At 43.2% G+C, this 26,729-nt stretch overlaps 1 protein-coding gene across 3 annotated transcripts in view; it reads right to left on the bottom strand.

The window, feature by feature from the left end:
- LOC146775835 (NACHT, LRR and PYD domains-containing protein 12-like) overlaps nt 1–26,729 on the bottom strand; it is a 497,684-nt gene that overhangs the window by 179,327 nt on the left and 291,628 nt on the right. For all 3 annotated transcript variants that reach the window (XM_085637540.1, XM_085637541.1, XM_085637542.1), the window contains one exon: nt 21,321–21,386. In XM_085637540.1, the coding sequence (XP_085493666.1) occupies nt 21,321–21,386 (66 nt within the window). The remainder of the gene's footprint in view (nt 1–21,320; nt 21,387–26,729) is intronic.

Raw genomic sequence — 26,729 nt, 5'->3', positions numbered from 1 at the left:
CCGCGAGGTTCATAATGCACTTAAGAGTATATGGTATGACGATATCTGGAAACGGTAGAAGGAAGTTGTTCCGACCACTGCAGACAGGCTCAGCTCATGCCAGAGCACCATCTCACATGGAACCAAACACTCTGCCTTCAGGATTGTTAAGGCCTGCCATAGGAGTGACTTATAGGTTAACATGTGTTCCATTTAAGGTTAGGTATAGGTATACTACACCTAAGTAAGAGGTGGATACACCAACTTACCCCAGCTGAGTGATCAGCCAGTTGTGTCAAATTGTTAGGCCAGGCCAGGGGTGGCACAATACGTGCTGCAGCCCCTGGTAGGCCTTAGATACACTAATGCCCTGGGTACCTAGTGTACACTAGTACAGGGGCTGACAGGGTGATCTAGTTCCAATGGGTTATGCACCTATAGTGCATAGTGTCAATTTAGTAGAGAGAACAGCAGGCTGGGGGTTTGATTAGCAGGCCCACAGCCTCAATATGTCAAAAACCAGTGAAGCAAAAAGCAAAAATTTGGGGTGACCATAGGATAGCAGACCCTACTCTCCTACACCCGCTAAATAATAACACACATTACGTGAACAATATAATGCACAATAATTCTTCTTCTTACTGTTTATTTTCTTTTTTGCCCAGCCAACACGTGTTTCGTCAGATAGAGAGTTCCCCACGACTTCTTCAGGGCTGTATTCTCTTAGATTGTTTATAAAATCGATCCTTGCAACCAGTTCTACTTCGGTCTCGGCAGTCCAAAATGTGCAATCCCCGAGTCCTGTTTTCGTATCCTGTGAAATAGGGTTGTGTCTTTTAATCTGTCACTCCCGATATTGGGTCAATTACCCCTCCAGAATAATTCCTTCATTTATTCACACCCTGAAAGCGAGTACACATCAGGCATGGTTTCAAGGGTTGTATCATCACCATAGCTCATAAACTTTAGGCTGTATGATCAAATGAGTTGTGTAAGTGGGTGAACACTAAAGTTAAAGAGAGTAGGTTTGAGGGTGGAACCTTAAGGGTCACTGGAGGAAAATGCCTCTAATTTGGATCAGAAACGGGTAAGGTATTCTACCTGGGATACGTTAGATAGTCCATGTTTTAGTCCAAGCTGGAGCGGAACCTTGAATTCCAGTTTCAGAAAGGCGTGCTAAAAGTTCATCATAAGAGACAAGGTCCAATGTAAAAGATAAGTCCAATAGGACCATGGCAGATGATTTGCCTTGGTCTGCCAGCATCCATATATGGTTAAGAACCATGACTAATGCCGATTCCTTACTGTGTGTCAGACAGAATCCAGATTGAGCAATGTCCAGATGAAACACGGTTTCAAGAAAATCTGAAATCTTTTTTAATACTCTTTTTCAAGTAGTTTGACAAGAAAATGAAGTAAAGAAATGTTACATTACACTACATAAGCACCCGCGAAAATGTTATCAAGAATTTTACTGTCATATTGTAGTATCAATCACATAGATTTCCTTATTTTGCATCATAGTCGGCCGTTTCATATGCCTTCTTGTACATATACTGAAAAGGGGGCATCATGTACGTTTTACAGAACTCCACGGAGAGACCATCTTCATGAAATAAACTTGCACTTCTACTACTGGAATTTCTCCTTTGTTTTTTGTAAGTGTATGTCTAATATCGCTGGACCCTGTGGGTGGTGGCCATACATCGACTCCTGATTGTCACCTTGAAAGCTCCCATGAAACATTTTTAGAAAGCACCGCTTCACTGTTAAGTGTAAAGAATTCCCCTCTATGCCATGCAACAGTGTTTCTGAAAGGTGTATTCTGCAATGCCCTAGTTTGTAATCTCTACATGGCTTTCAGCGTTGGATTCTAGTGGCATTTTTTGCATTCATTCTTTTCACAATAATTTCCAGAGAACTACAGCAGATAAGGAGCAACCCAGGCCACTAGTTTTGATTACTCCAATTTGGCCTGATCAGTCTCAGCACCAGCCTTTTTTTGAGATATTGACAGCAATTCCAAGACTGCTACTGAAATGTCCTGAGTTGTTAGGAAACAGATGAGAATCACACAATTACAGGTCTCTTCTGTCATATTTTGTAAACAGCTTCAATGGCTTTAAGAAAGCCTGAAAGGGTCAGGAACTCACACAATTTGCATTTGACATGGCATTGTGAAGCATCAGGGATAGCAGACAAAAAGAAAAGATACAAGTCAGAATGATATGCAGAGTGTTGTAAAGAGCTCCTTTTGCGATCAGATATGTCGTACAGTGGAAATCGAAAATGATTGCTGTTAGCTGAAGCCATCTTGTTTGCAGCATCCATTTTGTTGGCCTTGTGATTCTGCCGTCTTCACTGTTGCCTGGTTTTCTATTCTGCTTGAGTCATCAACCTTAGTTAACTCCTTCTGTACTGAGCCAGAGCAATGTATGAGCTCAGAAAGGCCTGTAGCTGCTAGAATGGACCGGTTTGAGAATGTAACTGTCTACCATATCCTACTGATGTAAGCAGTTCTGTTTCCCCTCCCACTTTGCTGACTAAGTGATATTCATCAGCCCATGTTTGTCAGTATCTATTTCTGTGTAGGCCTGTACCTTCTATTTGTGACTACATGCTTACTCTGCAACAAACTGTGTATAAAAGGCTCATGGTTTCTGTATTCCATGTACTACCTCCTACAGCACCTGAGGGAGTTGTATTGATGTAGTCCCACTCATGAGTGACTAATAAACTGGTTATTTTGAATTCCAGCTTCAGTGCCAATCTCTTCTTTGTTAGTCTAAGGACCCGTGGACAAACTTAAGGGTGAACCCTGCACCGGTGTGCCCCTGAAAAGGCACATTTCCACAGTTTGGCGCCTGACTAGTGGGGCTCATCGAAGACGCGACTGTCTGAAGGAGTGGTCTTGACGGAGGAATGGAATCTTACTGAGGAGACGTCCTGCACGAGGAGACCTTTTGTCTTTGCAGACCGAAGTGGTTTTCCGATTTTCCCGATTTGACCCTCCAGGTGGTGGCCGGTCCCGACTGAGATCTCCTTTGGCGCAAGTTTTGCAGTGACCATTAGGGCGACCAAGAGATTGGCAGTTGGAGGTTAGAGACTTTTGTTTGGTAAGGTCGCTGAAGCGACACTTGATTTTGGATTTGCTTGGCCAAGATTCTGGTTTTGTTTGTTTGTTTATTGCAATAAGTAAAGGCTGGTAATGTGGAGATTTTTCTCTACTTTGATATATCTGGAATAAGTAATATTTTACTACAATTTGGTAGCATGCCTGCTCCTGGCACACTTCGAAGGTTGTGTTGCTGTCTTGGTGGTACCAAAATGGATTTAGAAAGTAGTCAGCAGGCTCCCCTAGAGGGGACACCTAATAGGTAAATATTAAATATGGAACTTCCTCCATAATGTATAGTACACTGTAGAACAAATATATGAAAAAGGATCCTGATCTACGATGGCCAGTAAATGGGTCATTTGATTTTAAAAAGATTCAGTATGTAGAGCAGTGTCTGTTTAAACGAAAGAGTTGACAAGATATATTTGATTGTGTAAGAATGTGGGAGAAAGAAGTGCGTGAGAAGTGAGGAAAGAAGAAGCTATAGCAGAAAAAGAATAGCGAAAAACAATATATAAAAAAGCGTTGAAATTGAAAAATAAGGAGATGAAGGAAATAAAAGAAAAAGAAGATAGGGAGGGTCGTTTAGAGGTAACCGGCCAGTACCCTATTAGGCACCCCCTTTATCCCATACTTAATAGACCTCAGGATGATTCCATCCTGTTATGAAGACCTCCACCCCTGTATAAATTCCCTAGTGCCCCTGAGAATGAAGGTTTTGATGAAGAGCATTTGTCTTCAGAAGAAAAAGATGAAGATAAGCAGGACGGGTGGAAGACTCGCTCTACTTTGACTACTGAATGCAAGGCCACTCTTCGATCCGTTGCTCGTAAAGCAGCTCGTGTGAGTGCCTCCGCCAGAGAATTCATAGCAATGGTTCAACAGTGGATAGATTAAGAGCAGTTATATTTTGTAGAGATGTTTACTGGGAAGTAATACTCAGTTTTAGAAAACTTTCTGATGATTTAGAACCCTCTGATATAAATTCTAAATATAAACAATTAAGTGATGGCACCTTTCTTCCTTCACAGGTGCCTGATCTAATTAGGCGAGTGGTTAAATTGCGCACTGAGATGTTCCATCTGCGAGAGGAGAAAAAAGCAGCTGGTAAAACTACAACTGAACAAACAGTTCAGACCCCGGAGCGACAAGAGGGAGCTACGGGGACAGATAAAGATACTAATGATATTGAAGTTACTATGAAACCCATGTGTGAAGCAGCACCTCTGTATGTTCCCCCAAAGGGAGCGGGAATGAATGATGATAAAGATTCAGATGATGCAAAGGGATATTTTGTTTATAATTGGGTCTACACTCCTTGGAGTAGAGCAGACATTATGGCTCTTAAAGCTGCTTTGCCCGACCCACGGAAAAACCCGGTTGCTTTTTATGAAGAAGTGGAAGGAGCTATTAGCTCCTGCACTATGACTCTGCCAGATATTGACATGTTTTTTGGACTTATTTTTCCCCCTGATATGTGGAGATCAATTTGGAAGGTAGATGATAATGTAGCCAATGGTGATACTTGGGTGCATTTAGAGCAAATAGATGCGGCTAGAGAGCCTGCGCAGAAACCACGACAGGAGATATTAGATCTTCCAAAAGCTATTGTGATTAAATTGAAAACTCTTATACCCCCTAAGAAAATAGATTGGACTACATTAGCGTCTTGTAAACAGAAAGCGGATGAGTGAGTTTCTGATTTCTTTACACAATTTGAAGAGACATTCCATGATTTTAGTGGGCAGTCATTGACAGATGACAACGGGTAAGCATCTGCTCGTCGACAAATTTGTCGCTAACATGTTGCCAGAAATAGCTAGTCACCTAAAGGCCAGCAAGAGTTCATGGACTACGTCTTCCCCAATCTCCCTTTTGACTATGGCTCAGTATTATGAGAGACTGGAATTGGAAGCAAAATCAAGGAGGATAAAAAGGTTAAGGATCTAAAAACGAAAGTTATGTTGGCTCAAGTCTATGGTCCCTCATTTAGAGGTGGTGGTAGAGGTGGACGTGCGATGTATCGCCCTGGTGTACTCCCTTTCCCTCAAGCAACTTTGTCTTCTGATCAGTGTGCTTATTGTAAATAAATTGGACATTGGCGTGCTGAGTGCCCCCTTTTACAAGGTCAGCGGTATCAGCGGGGTAGAGGAAGTATGAGACGCCGCCCAGGGAACACAGGAAATAGGGGAAGCATGGATAATCGTACCGGAATTGAGGCAGTTGAAGACAATCCAAATTCTTTTAATACCTTTGATAGACGAAACCAATACCACATCTCTGATTATTCGGCTGATGGTCCTAAGGATTCTGATTATGCATAGGAATGCCTAGGATGGGGTAAGGAACCGGTTGAGGTCCCAGTAGATTAGAGGGGTCCCAATGTCAATGCAAACGTCTTGGGTTCTACTGATCAGTTTCTGGTTGATACAGGAGCTACTCATAGTGCTCTATCCAAACAATTGGTTCCTAGGGCTCCCCTGTCTGGCACAATAACATCGGTAGAGTTCGATGGGACACCTACACTTAGCCCACTGTCACAGCCACTTGCATTTAGTCTTGATAAATTCACTGCAACATGTCAATTCCTTCTTTCCCCTAACACGCCGGATAATATTGTGGCTATCGATATGCTTAAACATTTTCGTGCTACAATATGTTGTTTCCCAGAGGGTGTGCGTGTTATTTTAAATGATAACTATCCAATGGTTGAGAGGTCTTGTCTCATTAAAGAGGATGTTGCCCTGGCATCATTACCTAGTATTTTGTGGGCTACATAAGATACTGATGTGGGACAAATGGTTATCCCTCCAGTACATATTCAAGTAAAGGAAGGTGCTTTGTTGCCTCAACTGCCCCAATATAAATTATCTCAGAAAGGTGAAGAAGCATTAATTCACATTGTTCAGGATTTGATCAAGGTGGGGGTTGTGGAAGAAGTCCCTTACAATACCTGTAATAGCCCTATTCTTCCTATTTTGAAAAAAGTCACTGATTCTAAAATGTATAGATTCATCATTGACTTGCGAGAGGTCAACAAGGTCGTAGTGCCCCAATATCCAGTAGTCTCTGACATCACGACACTTCTTACTATGGTTCCTCCTACTGCAACTACATTCAGTGTGATCGATTTGAAAAATGCATTCTTCTCGATACCTATTCATCCTGACAGCCGTTATATGTTCGGCTTCACTTTGAATAATCGATCATTCAGATTTTGTAGAGCTCCACAAGGGTATACAGTGAGTCCTAGCATTTATAGCCAGGCATTGAAAAGTCAGCTTGATTCTTTCCCTGTACCGAAAGGGGTGGCTCTTATTCAATATGTCGATGACATCTTGTTGGCTGCCAAAACCCCTGAACACTGTTATTGCTATCATTCCTTGCCTCTCATCATCACAAAGTCTCTCGGAAGAAATTGCAATATTGTAGACAGCAGGTTACCTATTTAGGTCTCCTCCTGTCTAAGGAGGGACGTGCACTTACACCAGATTGCATTCAAGCTATTTTAGACACGCTTGTGTCCCGTACTCAGAAGGATGTTTGTGCACTGATTGGTCTTACTTCTTTTTGTAGACAGTTGTTCCCTAGCTTTTCTCACATTGTTAAACACTTGTTAGCCCTTTTGACTAAAGACACTCCGATGCCCCTCCCATGGACTACTGAATGCCAGCATGCTTTCCGACAGTTGTGTCAAGCTCTTTGTTCTGCACCAGTATTAGGAACTCCAGACTACACTAAGGCTTTCACACTCTATGTACACGAGAGGGATGGTTGTGCTCTCTCACTTTTAACACAGACACACTGTGATAAGCAGCGTCCTTGTGCATATTTCTCAGCTGTTCTTGACCCAGTAGCCCGTGCACTGCCTGGTTGTTTTCGAGCGGTGGCGGCGACAGCTGTGTCCAGACGTCATAGTGAGGGAATAATCTTGTCACACAGATTGCTTGTGCTAGTACCCCATTCAGTTGATGCTCTTTTAAATCAAACGAAAACACAACATTTGACTAGTGCCCGCTTGACAGGATATGAATTGACACTTTTGGCTCCTCATATCACACTGAAAAGATGCTCAACTCTGAATCCTGCTACATTATTGCCATTTTCAGCCACCCAGTCTCAGTCACAAGAGTTACATGATTGTATATACCTTACTGAAGAACAAACAAAGGGCCATGTTGACCTACAAGATACGCCCCTTTCTAGTGTTGATGGGTCCTGCTTGAAGTTGCCTGATGGCACGACATCCGCTGCCTATGCAATCCCAACACTTCAGACAGTGGTTGAGACAGCTCGCATCACAAAGAAGTCAGCTCAAGCAGCACTGATAGTTGATAGCACTGACAAGAGCATGTGAACTTAGAACAGATCTACTTGTTAAAATCTACACCGATAGCCGATATGCTTTTGGAGTGGCTCATGGTTTTGGGCAACTCTGGAAGGAAAGAGGTTTCCTTACTTCACATGGGGCGCAAATAGTGCATGGGGAAATAGTACATAATCTCCTTCCTGCCTTGACATATCCTAAGAAAGTGGCAATTGTTAAGTGTAGCGCACACAAGAAAGTGACTGATAAAATAGGAAAAGGCAATGCCTTTGCGGATCACACAGCTCGTGAGACTGCAATGCAGCGAAGTACTACACCCTTGTATGTAGTTAAGTCACAGGCTGAACGTTGGCATGATGCCAGGCAAGAGGTACTGGATATGCAACGATCTGCTTCTCTTGATGAATTAGACCAATGGTCTAAGGAGGGAACATTGGATGATGAGGGCTGTTGGACGAATAAAGAAACGACAAAATGGAAGTTACCCACAGCCTATTTACATCCAATGATTCACATGGCACATTTTGGAGCATCCTCAATGGCAAAGCAACTTATGCAAGTTTGGGATCATCCAGATTTTGCCGGCACAGCTAAAAAGATAGTCCAGTCTTGTCTGATCTGTCTCCAATATAATCCTGGAAAGGAAAGAAACACTTCAGCAGGAGGGTTTGCCATACCTACTGCACCTTTTGAGGTCCTGCAAATGGATTACATACAGTTTGAGTGTTGCAACAACCTAAAGTATGTCTTGGTAGTGGTTTGCGCCTTCAGTAAATGGGTGGAGGCATACGCTACGAAAGATAATACAGCTCTTACTACAGTAAAGGTGCTCCTAAAGGAGTTTTTCCGCAGATTCGGCATTTGTCGAGTTTTGTGGAGTGACACCCACCCTATTTCATTGGGCAAGTTATTGATTACCTCATGAAAGGGTTAGGAATTAAACAGAAGTTCCATGCTGCTTTTCACCCACAATTAGCAGAGCTAGTGGAATGTTACAATTCTACCCTAATATTGGCCAAAATACAGGCTTCCACATCTTTGAAATGGCCTGATGCACTGCCATTAGCGTTGCTATCTATTAGATCGATACCACATACACGATCTGGCCTCACACTGTATGAGGTGGTTTTTCGGAGGCCAATGAATATTTGAAGGATTCCTAAGCCACGCCCTATACATGATGTACCCTATGTATTGATGAACGACTATTTGTCTCAGTTGACTGAAAGTTTGACTTCTATTCATCAACAGGTTCGTGAGACTCTTCCAGACAGGTCGCAAGGTGAGGGCCATAATCTACGGCCTGGGGACTTTGTCCCAACGAAGCCCTTTCAGCGGACCAGCTCCTTGGAGCCTCGTTGGCGTTGCCCTGAGCAGGTGCTCTTGGCTACCAGGACTGCGGTTCGAGTGACCAACCGGAAGAACTGGGTCCACGCAACCCATTGTCGAAAGGTGTTGCAGGACCTAGTGAGCCCAGCTGTGTTGCCAGATCACCGCGACATCCTGGACACAGAGAAAGGACAAGCTACGACACCTGAAGGACCTGAGGAAGTCTTCCCAGACCACACGATCCCTGGTACATCTCGATATCAGCTGCGACCCCGGAAGAGAGACACTTTGTTGCTGAAAAAGCCTGTATGAGCCACGGTCCTGGGTAGTGAAAGACTGAGTTACAAAGGGGGGGTACTCTTTTAATGGCTACTCGTCTCAACCTCAGCAAAGAAACTGTCTGCCCAGGACCTTAGGGCGCCATCTGTTCTGTTGTTCAACGGCAAGATGAACATGCCTGCGGAGAAGAAATCCACTGCTGCAAAAGTCTGATCGAAATAGTATGTTCATTATTGGACTCACTTTACTTATTGTTCTGATTGCTACAATAACATGGGTTGTAGAGGGAGTAGCTCCTGCTCAAAAACTGACTGCTACTACTCCTGTCCCCATTGAGCACTGATATTTTACTCTCCCTTATCATGAGCAGAAGCATAGAATGTCCTATCTCAACAATACGTTCATTCAAATGTTGCATCACACCCATAATGCTCGAACAATACCAACTGTTGGGTGAAAAAGGGAGCACGCCTTTCATTCCTTTGCCATTTTCACACAATGGCTCCTGCAGAGCCTGGTTTGCATTATTGTGGGCTACTCATATTGGTAATATTACCAACTTTGATGCAGGAAGACTTAACGCTCAGTTAAATAGAGTCTGTTACCCTGATGAGGAAGGACAGCCACAAGCTAAAGGAACTGTATGGGAAATGGAGGAGTATCGCTGAGGAAATTCCTCCACGCACTATGTTTTCCCTAACACTCGAACTGTCAAGGGTAATGGGCCTCCTGTTATAGCTGTTACTTGAGCTTGAGCAGACCTTTGTGTGAGCAGTATTGGCAGTATTCCTGTGGGAAAAAGTGACTGTACTACAGTGCTGAACATTACTGGAATTAACAATAGTAGTTTGTTGTCCCCACATAACACCTATTTCATTTGTGGAAGCAAAAGCTATAACCACCTACCTATTGGGTGGTCAGGTAGCTGTTTTGTGTCCTTTTTTCTACAACCCGTGTTTTTGGCACCTGCATCCTACCACAAAGACTATAAACTGTATAATGACATTTCTAAGAGCCGATTTAAGAAGACAATAAATCATGATGAGGTGGATCAAACTGATACTGCATAGCAGCAGTATACTGACTTTACTTTGCGACTGTTCTTCTTTGTTGGTGCGGCCTTAAACAGCTGAAAAAGAAGGCGCTTAACACGTGTTGTAGAGACTGTAACCAATCAGACAGCCATGGCACTTGGAAACATCACGGAAGAACTACAAATTGCGAGAATTGTGGGGCTCCAAAACAGGATGGTTTTGGATGTGATCCTGGCCGACCATGGTGGAGCATGCCTCATCATCGAAAGCAGTTGTTGTGTCTACGTCCATGACCACGCCCCTTTAGTTTTTGAAGCAATTTCTAAGCTGCACAAGATAGCCACTGAAATCCATCAGGAGTCAGGAACATGGACTTTGACTGGATGGCTATAGACTATGTTTACTGTATGGGGCTGGGAACTATTGTCAGCCCTATGTATATTTGTTGCGATCCTTTTTAACTGTTGCCTATGTATCCAATGTGGCCCGATGCTCTGTTCCCTTTGTGCTTCTACCTGTACCTCATGTATACCAGCTAAACAAAATGTCAAGAATGTAAATGTCCGACTAGTAACAGACCAAGAAATTAGTGAGTTAATGATGATTGATGTCCATGATATCTTCCATGTTCCTTCTAAATCACAGAGATGTCTTCAGCTAATGCTAAATGGGCAGTCTGTGGAAATCGAAAATATTTGCTGTTAGCATGAGCTGAAGCCATCTTGTTTGCAGCATCCATTTTGTTATCCTTGTGATTCCGCCGTCTTCACTGTTGCCTGGTTTTCTATTCTGCTTGAGTCATTAACCTAAGTTAACTCCTTCGGTACTGAGCAAGAGCAATGTATGAGCTCAGAAAGGCCTGTAGCTGCTAGAATGCACCTGTTTGAGAATGTAACTGTCTACCATATCCTACTGATGTAAGCAGTTCTGTTTCCCCTCCCACTTTGCTGACTAAGTGGTATTCATCTGCCCATGTTTGTAAGTATCTATTCCTGTGTAGGCCTGTACCATATATTTGTGACTACATGCTTACTCTGCAACATAAGGCCCATGGTTTTTGTATTCCATGTACTATCTCCTACAGCGCCTGAGGGTGTTGTATTGATGTAGTCCCACTCATGAGTGATTAATAAACTTGTTATTTTACATTTCAGCTTCAGTGCCAATCTCCTCTTTGTTAGTCTAAGGACCCGTGGACAAACTTAAGGTTGAACCCTACACTGGTGTGCCCCTGAAAAGGCACATTTCCACAGTACGGACTTTAAAGCCCTTTGTGCATATCGAACAGCTGATGTCTATCAAACGCTGAAGGCGGTGGATGCGAGATGCTACTGGACTTATACCCCAATGACAGGTTTGTCACATTGACATATGCCATGGCTACCTTTTACTTTTTATAACCAATTATATTAAGTTTTGACAGAAAAAATGCAGCACTGGTCAATTCATTCCAAGCATGATACATTGATTTTGCAGTCACATTTAGTTGTATATGATACAAACTGTGGCCTGCACCAGTCCAAATTATCACGCACAATGACAAAATCTCAATATCCAACCTGACCCAAACATTTGCCCCACACCCGACCATGCTTGGCTGGTCATCCCCTGGCTTCGTACAGTGGCCTTTCTTGTGCCAGGCACCAATCTTCGCCTTTGCGCCATTTGACTACACTAGGTGGTGTAGGGTATTCCCATGATGGCAGTACCCAAGAAGAGCTTGTTCGCCCAGGACCCGTCTAAGCCGTCCATAACTCCCAGGAGCAGGTTCAAGGGACTATGTGGCACCTTCCAGCCCAGAACGTCAGTCAGCTCGGATACCAGTGTCACCCAATTCAGGGTGAGATGAGGACATGCCCACACCACGTGGTAGAAGTCTGCTGTTCTGACCCACAGCGTGTGCAGGACGGGGTGGCCAGAAGTCCTGCCCGGTTGAGGCGACTGGGGGTGAGATATGCACAATAGAGATAGTACAGTTGGACCATACGGAGCCTAGCTGAAATGGTGATGGTTTTAGGAGCCATCAGGGCATTTCTCCAATCCTCCTCCTCCATCGGACCCAACCATTCCTCCCATTGGTGTCTAAGTGAGTCAAGTGTGATCGGGCTGTTGTTGGTCAGTGGGCGGTAGATCCTCGATATGTCACCCTTCCTCAGATTACCCATCATGATTTGGGCCTCCAGCGGACTAAATTCTGGAAGCAAAGTGTCTGCGGGCACGTGCGAGGTGAGAGCGTAGTGAAGCTGTAGGTATTTGTAGAACTGTGACGGGTGAAGGGAGTAGGTGGTCTGTAGGTCTTGGAAAGAATGTAAATGGCCCCTCTTCCATACGTCTCCCAGCTGTGATATGCCAATGAGATCCCATTTCCTGAAGCCTTCTAATGTGCCCACCTCCCTAAGCCTGGCGCCGTGCCAGAGGGGTGTCTGCTGCGTGAGTTTGGTGTCTCAATGGGTATGGCACAAGGCAGAATGCCAGACCGCTCGAGTCACCAGGGGTAATGCAGTAGGTATCGGGTCTCCATATAACATTGCCTGGATCCAGGACAGCCCCAGCCCTTCCAGTTCAATCCTGTAGGTCGGGTCGGACCATCCGATGTTGAACCAGTCGTGCAGGGCTATTAGGCGAGTAGCCAAGTAGTATAAATAGAGATTGGTCATACCCATGCCTCCATCAAAAGGCAGTATTTGGCAGTGGACGAGGGCCATTCGCGGCCTCAAATTGCCCCAAAGGAACGTGGTGGCAAGACTATCCGATACCTTGAACCATCTTTGCGGGAGATGGAATGGGGTTATCTGGTTGATATACAGGAAGCAGAGGAGAATCATCATTTTGAACAGGGCAATTCTCCCATGGGGTTGAGCGGGAGTGTTTTCTTGAGTAGCGGGGTGATGTTGAGTGGCCTTCCCAGATCTGGGAGCAACGCTACCCAAATACGCAGGTACTTAAATGACTGACGTGGTATGGTGATGATTGACTGCCAGTTAATGCGCTCCCTTGATATGTCAAGGGGCACTAAAGTCGATTTGGCGGGGTTCAGGCGCAGGCCTGACACCTGCTCAAAATTGCAGAGGATCTGCAGGCATCTAAGTCCTGACCGTGTTGTCAGCTAGGAAGAGCAGGACATCGTCCACGTAATGAGCGATCCAGTCCTCGTGCAAACCCCTCCATCTCCATCCCTGGATTTGTTCGTCTGCACAAATGAGACATGTAAGTGGCTCCATTGCAAAGATGAAGAGGAGGGGTGATAGGGGGCATCCCTGCCTTGTCCCGCTTCTGATGGGAAATGTCCCGGAGAGGGCTCCATTGATGACCACCCGCACCAAGGGTCTGGAGTAAAGAGCTCGGACCAAGTGACGGAAGGGATAGCGCAGGCCTGCTGCGCTTAGCACGCCGTCCAGGTATAGCCAATCTACCGCACCAAAGGCGTTTTCGAAGTTGATCGCCATGGCTACCTTTTACTTAAGAACAGGGCAGTTTTAACAATTTGCAAAAATAGCAGCCACAGCGAGGGGTATATGGCCCATGTTCTTGATAAGCCTCAAGAGTCTAAAACATTGGTGGCATTACTTAGTTTGGCAGGTGTGCGGTGGCTGATGTCGCTGGTCTACAGGACACTGCTGTAGGATGCTTCCTTCCCTGTGCTGGTGATCCACGGTAAAAGGCATGAGGCCCTTGGAGGACTGCTGACAGAATCGGAATGGGTGGCAATTCATGAGGGGTAAAGGTGTTGTCAACTAATGTCAGCTTTAAATTGATCCAGTATAACTTTGTGCACTGGGTGTACATTTCCCCTAAAATACTGCCCAATATTTACCCGGGTGTTCTTCAGCTTGTACCCGCTTTCCAAGATGGACGCGTAATTCCTGCATATGGGATGGGAGTGCCCTGGGGTGGAGACAAATTGACAGGAAATGGTAGCTTGGCTGGAGATAACCTCTGGTTGGAAACTAAGCCCAGGGCTCTGACTTTACAATCCGTAAAAAGCAGCAGCTCAGCAAACAGTTCATTCCGTAGGGCTAATGCTTGCGATACGTCGGATTGCCATCAGAAAGGGGACGCCCAGCCCTCCGCTGGTAGTATATTGACTGTGGAACTTATGCGCCGAACAAGGAGGTATAAGAAACTATCAGATGATATGCTGACAGAGTTGCTAGGGTTACCGGACTCGAGGCCACCGTGACGGTATAGTGGACGTGATACCCGGACTAGCGGGTCTGGGTACACACGGTATGGGTGGATAAAATATCACATGGCTTTAACCATCCACAACACCACCTCCTCTCCCCATACCTGTTGACTTAATGCTTGTCTTTGACTATGTATCACACTTTGCTGCCTTTTAGCTACAGAAACACCATTACATACATACATACACACAAAGACAATTGAGCAGCTTGTTGACTCCATAATAGTGGGAGATTTCCTAGCTGATCAGGTCATCTTCAATGATGAATGAAATATATATCTCATCAATTCATTTCTCTATTGTGATGCATCAAGATGAGCGCCAAAGGGGGCGTGGCTTGAGCCGCGACATCGTAGAGCTCCACGCTTCGGCAGAGACCATTCCTGTGTCGGAGCGGCTTTAACGATCTTCCGACTGCATGCCTTGGGGATTCATGAGGCGCTGCCTTTATTTCAGCTTTTTGTCTAGTTTTTCGTCTGTTTCCCCCCGCGTCGTGTTTCTGTCAGGAGCGCTGGTTCCGGACGCCATTTTCCTCGCATCGCGAGTTACCGGCTCCAGTCACTGGTATGTGGCTGTTCCTTCACTGGCCTTTTGGGATGCTTTGGCTTCGTAGAAACTTGCCTGCCTTCATTTTTTAAGCACTTTCCTCCACTATCCCTGCTTTTCTGCATAAGCTTGCCCCATACCAATTTATCATTCGGAGGTCTGGTTTCCTTCAGCCTGTCGCTATTTTCTGCACAGCGAGAGTTGCCTGCTTCAGTTACCTTACAAATCTACTTGTACTCCTGCTCCTCAACACATGTTTGACCTCTATTCAACTACATGGTGGTTTGTTTTTGTGAACCTCTACGTCTTTGATTTGGTTCTGCATGCCTTTGGCTCGCCAACTATATCTGCGGTTTGGGGCTACGCAGCACTATCTTCTCTTGTTTTATCCAAGTAATCTTTCTTCGTATCTTACCTAAGGGCATCACCGCTACCATGTCTTCCCTTCGTAAGGACTCTCCTACTGCAGCCTTTAAGCGCCTCAAGAAAGACACTAACTCACCTACAAAATCTCCTCTGCCTATCACACTAAAGGACCTCATGGAGGAGTTTAAGCTTATGAAACCCTTCATTCTCGACGCCACCCTTCAGCGGCTTGATGAGAAATTGTCCAATCTTGAATCCAGAGTTTCTGTGGTGGAGCAGAGGATCAGTGATGCTCAGGATGTCTTCCCTAGTGTTGAAGCTATGTCCAAGGAAATAGCTCTCCTTAAACAGCAGACGGAGGACCTGGAAAACCGCAATCAATACAATCTCAGGATTTATGGTATTCCTGAAGACGCGGACGGTCCTGATATGCTCGCCTTTCTCAAACATCCCTTACCCTTGGCCTCAAGGAAAGTACCTCACTTACCCTGCAGCGAGCCCATTGCATCAGTCCCAAGTTTGGCGGATCTCCCTCCACATCGTCACCTAACCGTCCTAGAGGAATCAGTCTTATTTTTGGAGTACACTGAGTTGCAAATGGTTCTGTCTGGGGCTAAGCAAAGGAAGCAGATGTTGTGGTCTGGCCAAAAAATCTTTCTCTCTCAGGATGTATACCGTGCCACTGCTGCTCGACGTAAAGAGTTCCTCTCATTTCGTCCTGCTCTCTGCTCTATGAACGCTTGATATGGCCTTGTTCATCCCTGTTTCTCTAAAGTTACTCACAAAGAAAGGAATTACTTTTTTGATCGTCCTGAAGACTTAAGACAATTTATTCATCGTCACAAGGGAGAAGAAATGGAGCTTGGAAAAACATGACTTTGGACTGCCTCACCATGTGATTCCTTTTGCTGTTCTACTCCGTTCACTGTGTTTTAGCTCGTTTTCGGCCTCTCCTTTTCCATTCTACAGGTTTTCAAGGATTTAAGCCTCTTTTTTGTTCTTAATTGTCTATCTTCATTCTGTCTGCTTTATCTTTAACGTTTTTCTTCGGTCAACACTTGTCTCCTTAATTGATAGTTTGTTGATAACGTCTGGTTTTCTCTTTTCACAGATATGTCTTGTATGGCGCGGATACCCCTCCCTGATGTTTTTTTCACCTCATGATGTCTTCCCTCCCATTCCCAATATCTATCATTCTTCGTGTTTTGGTAAGTGTCTCTTTCTCCTTAATCGTCTCCGTATTTCTTATGTTGTTTACTTCGAGTTTCCAAGTTTCTTGTTTTTCTGTCATACCACGCTGCTGTTCTTATGGTCGCTCCTTATTATATATATTATTTCATCTGTTTATCTGGTCTTTGCCATTCCTCCTTGTCTTTGCCTTGTCTAGTCAGTCTTCCCCTCGCGGCTCCCTGCCTCTTCATGGTACCTTTTTTTTCCCTGGCATTATGCAATTTTCTTTTTTGACAGGCGCTTTTGCTTCTTGTCAACTTTCCTTTTTCAGTCATGTTCCTTTCCTGGTCTCCTTTCTCCTCCCTCCTGCATTACTTTTCTTCCTTCTTTTTCCGTCCCCTAATTCTCTTCAGCATACCTTCTTTGCATATTTTTACCTCCTTTTCTTTTCTACCTCATCACTATTTTACTATTAATTTTTCATACTGGGGTCTTCTATTCTCTTTCTGGTGCAGTGTTATACCAGTTTTCAGGTGTTTATTTTGCAATTATATAATCGATAAATTGTTTATGTTGTTGCTACAAGTTATAACTTGCATATCATGTTATTTAATGATTTTTCTCTTCTATTACCATGACTGATAATGTTCGCATTGTTTCATGGAATGTTAAAGGACTACGCAGCCCTGTCAAGAAACAGAGGAGACTCATCTTAACGAAAGTGAGATGAATTCACTTAAAAAGCAATGGGTAGGCCATGTTTTTTGTTCCCCTTCTAAAGATAGGAAAAATGGAGTGGTTACTTTATTTCACAAATCTCTTTCTCTTGCTTTGGAGAAGGAAGAAAAAGATGCTGATGGAAGATGGCTCCTTTTACATCTTAATATAAATGGTTCCCCTGTTTCCCTTCTTAACATTTATGGTCCTACTGGTGCCGATTCACAATTCTGGAAAAATATCTCACACACCCTTCATTCATACTCTGACATTAATTTATTGGTGGGTGGTGATTGTAATCAGGTCATGGACCCTTTTACAGACAGGAAGTCCAACACTAGATACATTCCCAACAAAATGCAAAAAACTTTCACGACTACAATTTATTCGAGAGGTTTGGTTGATGCGTGGAGAATATCTCATCTAGACACACTAGAATACACTTTCTATTCTCCTACTCATAAATCTTTTTCTAGAATTGATTATATTTTTTTGAGTCCCCATTAACTCACTAACTTAACTAATACTGATATTGGGTCTATTCTCGCTTTCTGATCATGCACCGGTTTTGATTAGTCTGGATCTCCCTTCTGAACCTTCCAAATCACGCAGATGGTGTTTTAATAACTACTTACTCAAGGATCCTAAATTTTTGGAGCGTTTTAAAGAGTACTTGCCAGAGTTCTTCCTTAGGAACGCCTCCCCGGACTTTCCCTTTCAAACGATATGGGACGCCTTTAAGGCGACAGCCAGAGGATTCATCATTGACTATGTTGCGGTCAAAAGGAAACAATGTATTAAGGATTCTGCTGCCTTATTAACTTCAATTAAACATCTTGTGCCTACTTCACTTCTAATAATGAAGATACCCTTAAGAAATTAATTCAGGCTAAACTGTCTTTTAATAGGAAATCTACAGAGGAGGCTTCCGGGACCCTACTTAAAGTTATCTCTAAATTCTACGGTGGCAGTAACGGAGCTGGCAAACTACTGGCGAATTATTTGAAAGTAAAATCCCAAAGATCTAAGGTAGTCAAAATTACTGATAATGGTGGCGTGGATCATTTCAAGGACGATAAAATATTAAATTGTTTTACAGACTTTTATAAGAAACTTTATACTCCAGTATCTTCCCCTTCCGATGAGGCATTGGATTTTTTTTCGCAGCGCTCCCTCCACGTCCTTCTTCATCTCTTGATTGCTCCTTATTAGAAAAGGATCAATCCCTTTCTGAGCTTCAGTCCGCTCTAGCCCAACTACCAAAGGATAAGTCCCCTGGTCCGGACGGCTTCACTGCCAAATTTTATTCTCGTTTCTCCCAGATTCTGCTTCCACACCTTTTATCCTTATTCCAACATTTCATGTCTCATAAAGCAACTTATGGCTCCTTTCTTGAAGCAATGATCTGTCTAATTCCTAAGAAGGGCAAGGATCCTTCTTCTTGCGCTATCGCCCCATTTCTTTAACTAATTTAGACTGCAAGATCTTTGCCAAAGCCCTTGCTCTTCGCATTAATAAGGTGATCCCTGATCTGATTGGATATGAGCAAACAGGATTTGTTAAGGGTAGAACAATTGCAGACAATTCTTGAACTTTTTAAAACATGTTTCATCTTGCTTCCAAGAGCTCCTCTCCGGTTGCAGCTATCATCCTGGATGCGGAGAAAGCTTTTGACTGCATTCACTGGCTTTTTATGATGCGTGCTCTTAAGTGGCATGGCTTTGGTCCTGTTGTTTTATCTCATTAGTTTGCTGTATTCCTCCCCCACCACTTCGGTTTTTAACGGCTTTCAATCCCCTTATTTTACTCTTCAACGAGGCACTCGTCAAGGTTGCCCTCTGTCTCCTTTGCTTTTTATTTTGTCTCTTGAACCCTTTCTACACTCCCTTAGGAACTCTCCTGCTTTTCGGGGCTTTACTCATAACTCTTTTGAAGTCAGGTTCACTGCCTATGCAGACAATATTTTGTTATATATGTCTGATCCCTCTACATCTTTACCCACTTTTATCGATCTCTTGGCTTCTTATGCTACATTGTCTGGATACAAGTTGAATTTCTCTAAGTCTGAAATTCTTCCCCTAAATAAATATTGTCTCAGAAGTATGTTTGAAGGGATAGACTTCAAGTGGAATATTAATTGTATCACTTGTTTAGAGATAAAATACTCTTCTTCCATTGCCAGAACAGTTCAACTCAACTTGGAGGATATTTTATTAAAGATCTCTGACATGGCAGATAGATGGTCTCCTTTATTTCTATCTTGGTAGGGCAGGCTGGACACCTCTAAGATGATGATGCTTCCAGTCATTAACTTCTACCTTTTTATGTTACCAGTACGACTTCCTTTAAAAAATAAATAAAAAGCTTAACAGTATCTTGAGTAAATTTCTTTGGAATAGCCGGAAAGCTCGCATTTCTTTGTCTTCTTTGTCTGCTTTGTCTGCCCTCAAAGATAGCGGAGGGGTCAACTTTCCCAATTTCCGTCAGTATCATTCCTCCTTTTTAATTTGTCAAGTCCTCCCCTATTTCTCTTCTTCAGAGGGTCCTCCTATTTCGGTATGGTATAAATTGGAGGAATCCATTATTCACCCACTCCCTTTTTCCTCATTAGCTAGCTTTACTCATCCTCCTAACTCGTTCGAATCCCCTACCATTCCGTATCTTATATCGACCCTTCATCCGATTTTGCTAAATCGTGTTCATCATTTCCTCGATTCCTCCATTTGGTGTAATAAGTCCATTAAAATCTCTAATCGAACTATTTTCTGGAAAGATTGGATAGATAAAGGGATCATACTGGTTAAACACCTAATGCATGACCAGCAGCCTCTATCCTTCCAGGAAACCCAATCCAAATATGATTTACCTGTTACTTCCCTCTCTAAGTTTGATTATTTGAGATTGATTTTAGCTAAACGGCTTTCTCTTCTTTCTGTGACTTCCTCCTCTTCCTCTGCCCCCCCCCTCCTCTACCAGCATTACCTACTTCCCTTTGTGTCCGGGCCTCTCACATATACAAATTTCTCTTTTTTTCTCTCCCTACTCGTCCCAAAACCAATAGTGAACTTTTATGGGAAACAGATTTACAACATACTCTTCCTATACACACATGGAATTCCATTTGGGATCAGATACATCTTCCTATACACTTCATGTAATTCCAGCACCACTCAAACTCTTTATTATTTTTATCAGAGACTATTTTTAACCCCATTAGCTGTTCTGACGCATCTCCTAACTGTTGGTCCAGTAAGAACACTCCTGGTACATACATTCATTGCTTCTTTTTTTGCCTCAAGATTTATCTCTTCTGGACAAAAATATGCAAGTCAATTAACTCTATTTGTTCTACTGATTTTTCCTTTGATGTCTATTCCAAATGTTTCAAGTAGTAATTCCATACGTTGGTTGGATGCTCGTAAACTAGGCTCACTGGTAGATTTGTGCATTGCTATTTCTTTTCAGGGTATAGCTTCTAATTGGAAGGATGCCTCCAAGGTCTCCTTTTCTGCCTGGTGGAATCTTTTATGTTATCATCACAGGCTGGATAGACAGTCATGGATTATAAATCCTGTCTCTCTACGAACCATTTACCTGTAATAGGTGCACTATTATGCTGGGCCTTACTCAACCGGATACACATTCAACACTCACCTCTCTATGTGTGGTAATCATACTTGTAATACTGTAATGTGATCGGCATTTACAAACCCATTATTTATGCAATAACATCATAAACCAATTGAGTGTTAGTTACTATTTGAAAAAGGGATGCCAGGATCAACCCTCAGTCTATTACCAAACCTAATGTATCCTCAGCACTGTGACTTTATGAATCTGTGTCTCATGTAAATGTACCCTCAAAGAACTCTGTGTCAGCTGGTAACAAGGGGGAATCCTACCAATAAATCAGTTATTGAAGTGCTAGCAGTTGGATAGTGATTAAGAGGGAGAGGGCCAGAGAAGGACACAAAATCAGCAGTGCATCTGTGGTAGTGGTGAGGATTATGTGAGGACATCACTAAATCAAAGGTCAAGATAGAAAGCAGAATGTTAATTTGGAATTTGTTTTGCCAAATGTATGGCATAAACCCACTGATTGGTTCCGGTGTATCTACCTGTTTATGTACTGTGTGTTGTATTCTTTGCAATCTTAGAAACATTCATCAAAACAATCAACAACACACAATGAAAATTAATGTATAGAAATTAAACATCTAGGTACTCTGTAACTTTAATACTGCCCCAAATTTACTCTCGTAAGTTTACCTTGGAATTCTGGATCAAGGTTATGTCCACTTTCATTAAGCATCTCTTCCACCAATAACTTATGCCCTAAAAAGAATCACAAACATTGATGAGAGATAAAATAAGGGGCTGCTTGAATCTGTTCTGTGATTTTGAAATTTATGACAATACCTTAGCCAATAATGTGAGCTATAGCTTAAAAAAACTGAGGCAGATGTTAGGTTTGATTAGATTAAAAAAATCATATTTTAGTAATGAAACTGTTTAAATTGGAGTTCCTACACTTTTGAAAGAGCTATCACTGCATCTTAAGTTTCCCTCCGTATTGGAGGCCTTCTTTAGTGCACTCAAAACACAGCTGATCTTTGAATTACTCTGCCTTTTACCCATCAAGTTTGGCTGAAGCAAACAATGTGTCCATGCTAAGCATTGTTTTGTGGCAGACCTGCCAACATCTCAAAAAACTCACAGTGTGAGATAAGTGAACTAGGAGCAGCATGCTTAGATGATGGACAGAATGCAGAACAATGTCATACATTCACCCCAGTACAGAGATCTAGGCCTAAATCCATCGCTTTTTTGCTCACCATGCCATTCCGGTTTGAACCCAGCCATATGCAAATCAGTCTTGACCCTGTGCCTCTTGGGAACAGTCCAGCCCGAACTGCCAAGCCAGGTCCTCCTGGACTGGAAACAAGCATCCTAGGACTGTTTTCGGGGTTTCACCCCTCTTCAGCCAGGATAGCTTGATTCCAGTGGTATGGAGAGCATGGGACCCACGTCTGGGCATACCCGTCTCACTCGGGGTGACAAATGCAAAAATAACAGTTGATGGACAGAGTGCAGAACAATGTCATACATTCACCCCAGTACAGAGATCTGGGCCTAAATCCATCGTATTTTTGCTCACCATGCCATTCCAGTTTGAACCCAGCCATATGCAAATCAGTCTGGACCCTGTGCCTCATGGGAACAGTCCTGCCCGAACAGCAGCACGCTTAGGGAGGGGGCAGGGACTTGAGCCCATTACCTCCCTAGTTGTGAAAGTTCTTCTAAGGGGGTGTAGTCATTGTGATGGGGCGGGTCGCTATGCAGGTCACTGCCGAGGAGCTACTGTAACACCCCTAAAAAAACACAAATTGAGGCATCAACTGCTGCTGCTAATGTCTCAGAAAAGTTGCAAAACTCCAGTAGAATTCAGCCGTGCTCAGCCTCCATACAATGAGAGTTGAAAACGCGCTCTGCGCAGGTTTTCAACTGATATTGTTTGCCAATGTGTGATATCAGCACCTCACCAGGTGACCATGTAGCATGGGACACACAGTGGGGCTGTGGGAGTTGCCAGGTTTGTTTGTAGTACATTTATATAGTGCTTCATCCCGCTGACAAGGCAATAAGCGCATTAGCAGATAGGAATCATGCTACACTAACGGGAAGTGACTGGTCTGAAAAGTATGACCTACAAAGTGGCCTACATTGGAAGACTTTGGTTGGCATGTGTGACTGACCAAAGTGGTGCTCTTATCTTTCCTGTGTTGCTATATCGAGGCCTTCATTGGTAAGAGGAGAGCAAGACACATGCCGTTTACAGTAATTTGTTGTTAAGGTAAAATCTGTTGGGCCCATTTAGGTGCAAAAGGGAACTAATCCTTGAACATATGCTAGATATTGAAAGTAATGGTGAATGTTCTTCTGAGTCCTTCCAGGAGAGATGAGGACTGATCCACCAGCAAGCGCTAGAGCAGTGCAGCAACAGAAATGCTCTTTAAAGACAAACAAGGAGTGAGAGAGGAGTTACCCAGGGTATGTATTGATTAGAGGAAATCAGAGCCAATGTCATACAGGGGCCACCCAGAGCAACAGAAGAGGGTCCCATGGGCAAGCACTGGGTGTGGGCAGCAATCATGAATGATCTATAGGGACCCTCTATTAGCACTAAAGAGTACCCTATAGAGATGCTCAGATGAAACAGTCATAGTAAATGCTTTTCACAGACTACCCAATATCAAAATATGACCAAACCAGATGTATGCACTTGTTACAAGTAGCCAGGGTGCCAGAGTACCATGGAACATATAGCCTTACATGTGCAAATACATTTCTTCTCTTGGGGGATTTTAACTTTCATGGAGAAAATCTTACAAACCCTGAGGTAAATAATCTTTTTTCCTCCTTGGAATTAATGGGACTCACTCAAAGAGTTGAAGGCCCAACTCATAGGGCTAGTCATTCATTAGACTTAATTTTTTTCTAACTCAGACCAGCTGAGCTGTAGCCCTCCTGACTCCCTCATATGGACAGATCATTCCATGATCAAGTTTTCCATTCATCAGCTGTGTCAGAAGAGCTCAGAAAGACATGCAGGACAAAAACAAGAGCTGCGCAGGCCATGGCGTAATCTCTCCTTAGAAGCTTTTAATGAGGTTGTCTCCATGGAACCAGTAAAGAATGTGAGAGAAGTATCTAAAATGTTGGGAGGCCTTTAATGCTGCCTTAGGAACAGCCTTCAACGCCGTAGTCCCACAAAAAAAGCACGGTACTTCTCAACGGCGGCCGTCAACTCCCTGGTTTAGCTAAAGATAGAAAAATCTAAATGTAGGTGATTGGAAAGAATCTGGCGAGCCAGTAAGGACCTTCACAACAGACTACTCTACTGACAGTCCTTGTCTAGATACCATCTGAATCTAAAAACAGCCAGACGCTTGTTCATTATTAACCAAATAGAACACGCCAGCAATTCCCCGAAAGCCCTTTTTAGCATGGTAAGGGACTTTGTATCTCCAAAAGTTTGTAGTCAGTCGCCAATGGAATCCCAAGAGTTTTGCAACTCCCTTGCAATTTACTTCCAAGATAAGATAACTAAAATCTATGCAAACTTTCCATCCACTGCCCCCCTTGCTTCTGAACCTCCTACCAAATTGGAGGAGTTAGGAAATATAGCAAGTAGCACTCTTGATAGTTTTGAACTGACCTCGATTGAGGTCACTAAAGGCCTTACTACCGCCAAATCTGGTTCACCGCTAGACATCTGCCAGCTAAAGACAAAGGCCCTCCTAGCCTTGAGTTGTGCCCCTGCTATCCGAGACATTTTCAACCACTCAATACAATCTGGCACCATTCCTAGGACATGGTGCCAGATTGTATTGAGTGGTTCGCCCAATATTAAAAAAAACAACTGCTGACCATTTAATCCTTAACAACTACTGCCCCATTTCTTTACTACCGCTTCTGGGCAAACAGCTGGAAAGCATCATAAACAGACAGCTAAGCTCATATTTGGAATCCAATCAAATCTTGGATTCATCCCAGTCTGGCTTTCGGCCAGGCTTTAGTGCTGAGACCGCCATTCTGGCAGTGACTGATTCCCTCAGGTAGACCTTAGACATGGGAGGATCAGTAGTACTAACACTCCTAGATCTCTCCGCAGCGTTTGACACCATCTCGCACTCAAAGCTTGCGGAGAGACTCCTCTTCTGCGGTATTCAAGGGACAGCCTTGAATTGGCTGCAACATTTCATGTCCGAAAGAACACAAACTATCATGTAAGGACCCTATACTTCAGCAAAAATGCGTCTGGATAGGGGTGTCCCTCAGGGCTCTTGCCTGAGCCCGACTTTATTTAACATATACATGGCTCCACTAGCAAAAATAGTTTAACAACTAGGATTTGAGATCATCTCATACGCTGATGACACGCAGCTTATGTTTACCATCGGCTCAAACCCAGATACAGATAAAACTCGTTTCGCTATTGGCATGCTCGCAATTTCCAGTTGGATGACGGAAAACTATCTTCAACTGAATCCCGGCAAAACTGAGGTCATGCTTATGGGGAAAGCCTCAGATATCTAGTTGGACGACTGGTGGCCCTGTCATCTGGGAACAGCTCCTGTTCCCAAACAATCTGTTAAAAACCTAGGTCTAAAATTGGACCAGGCAATGACCATGAAAGACCACATTACTGCCACTACCAGTTCCTGTTACTACAGTCTACGTTTGCTTTGAAGAATTCTCCCCTATATGCCTACCATCTATCGTAGAACTTTAGTTCAGGCAATGGTAATCAGACGTTTGGACTATGGAAATACTTTGCTGGTCGAAGTGGGAGAGACCTTGCTAGCTAAATTACAAGTAATACAGAATACTGCAACGAGAATGATTCTAAATCATCCTGCAGGCTCTCCCTCGACTCCTTTGCTTAAGGAACTGCACTGGCTTCCAGTAAAAATAACATCTTTTTTCAAAATCTGCTGCTTAACTTTTAACGCTCTGAAAGGCAGAGGTCCCCTCTACTTGCAAAAAAAACTCATACAATACTCACCTTGCAGAAACCTAAGATCTAGCACACTAGGCCTTCTCAAGGTTCCCCGAATTCGCCTGACTCGTACAGGGGGCAGAGCATTCTCATATCTTGCTCCAAGATATTGGAATAAGCTTCCGTGTGGCCCTGCGCAAAATGTCTAGCTACTGTATCTTTAGGAAACAGTTGAAAGCCTTTTTTTTCGAAGTGTCTCTCTGATTCGCTCTGGTCCTTCCAAACCTCAGGATACTATTGCTAGGCAACGCCGAGATGCCCCAGGTTGAGTTGTGCGCTATAGAAATAAATCTAACATAACAACATAACAGAGTCTGAGTTTGTCATGCAGGCTCAGGAAAAAAGAATTCAGATCAGCAATTCTTAACCAGTAGTCTGGGAATCCCTGTGGGTCTGCAAAGCTTACTGAGGATCTCTTCACTGTATATAAATTGGGATATTATTAGCTGATTAATAAAGTATATATACATAAAATGGAATTGTTTAAATGTGAATACCTCTGTAAATGTGAAGGGATTTGAAATTGAAGGCTTAAAATTAAGTTAGTGTCCTTAGCTTGATTAGTCGGAGCAGCTTACATAAAGCAAACAGAATCTAGTATGGACAATAGTATGGTCTCAACTGAAGCACTGGTATGCATAAAAAAAATTATAGCATTCAGTAGGAGCAAAAGACACGAAACGAGATGCAATACTCTAGTATAATGTTTTGTCTTTAAAAAATAAACAGATTTAGAAAAGCTTTAACCTTCCCATTAAAATGAACATTTTTATTTTGTATTTTTTTTTGTTTGTGAAATAAATAAAATATTTCCTAATTTGTGTATTTGTTTAATGTATTATTTCTTGTCTCCGTGTTTTTGTGTATTATTTTGAGATTCAAATCATAGAACTTGCTTAGCCTGGGGTCCTCAACTTCCAGTAGTGATTCAGTGTAGGTCCACAGAGGTCAAACGTTAAAGAACTGATATCTAGGCAGAGTCTAAATCACTATGACAGGTAGCAAATCGGAGAGACTATAACCTACAAAAAATAATTCCTTTGTCGTAGTGAATTAACATTTTTAGGTAGCTATGAGGCTTTGCTTGTTAGAGTTCACCCAGGAGTAATAGATGG

The sequence above is a fragment of the Triturus cristatus genome, chromosome 12, assembly GCF_964204655.1.
Source record: "Triturus cristatus chromosome 12, aTriCri1.1, whole genome shotgun sequence".
In the NCBI taxonomy this organism is placed as follows: domain Eukaryota; kingdom Metazoa; phylum Chordata; class Amphibia; order Caudata; family Salamandridae; genus Triturus; species Triturus cristatus.
Note: the sequence above shows the minus strand (reverse complement) of the source record. Positions and strands in the feature narration are given on the sequence as shown.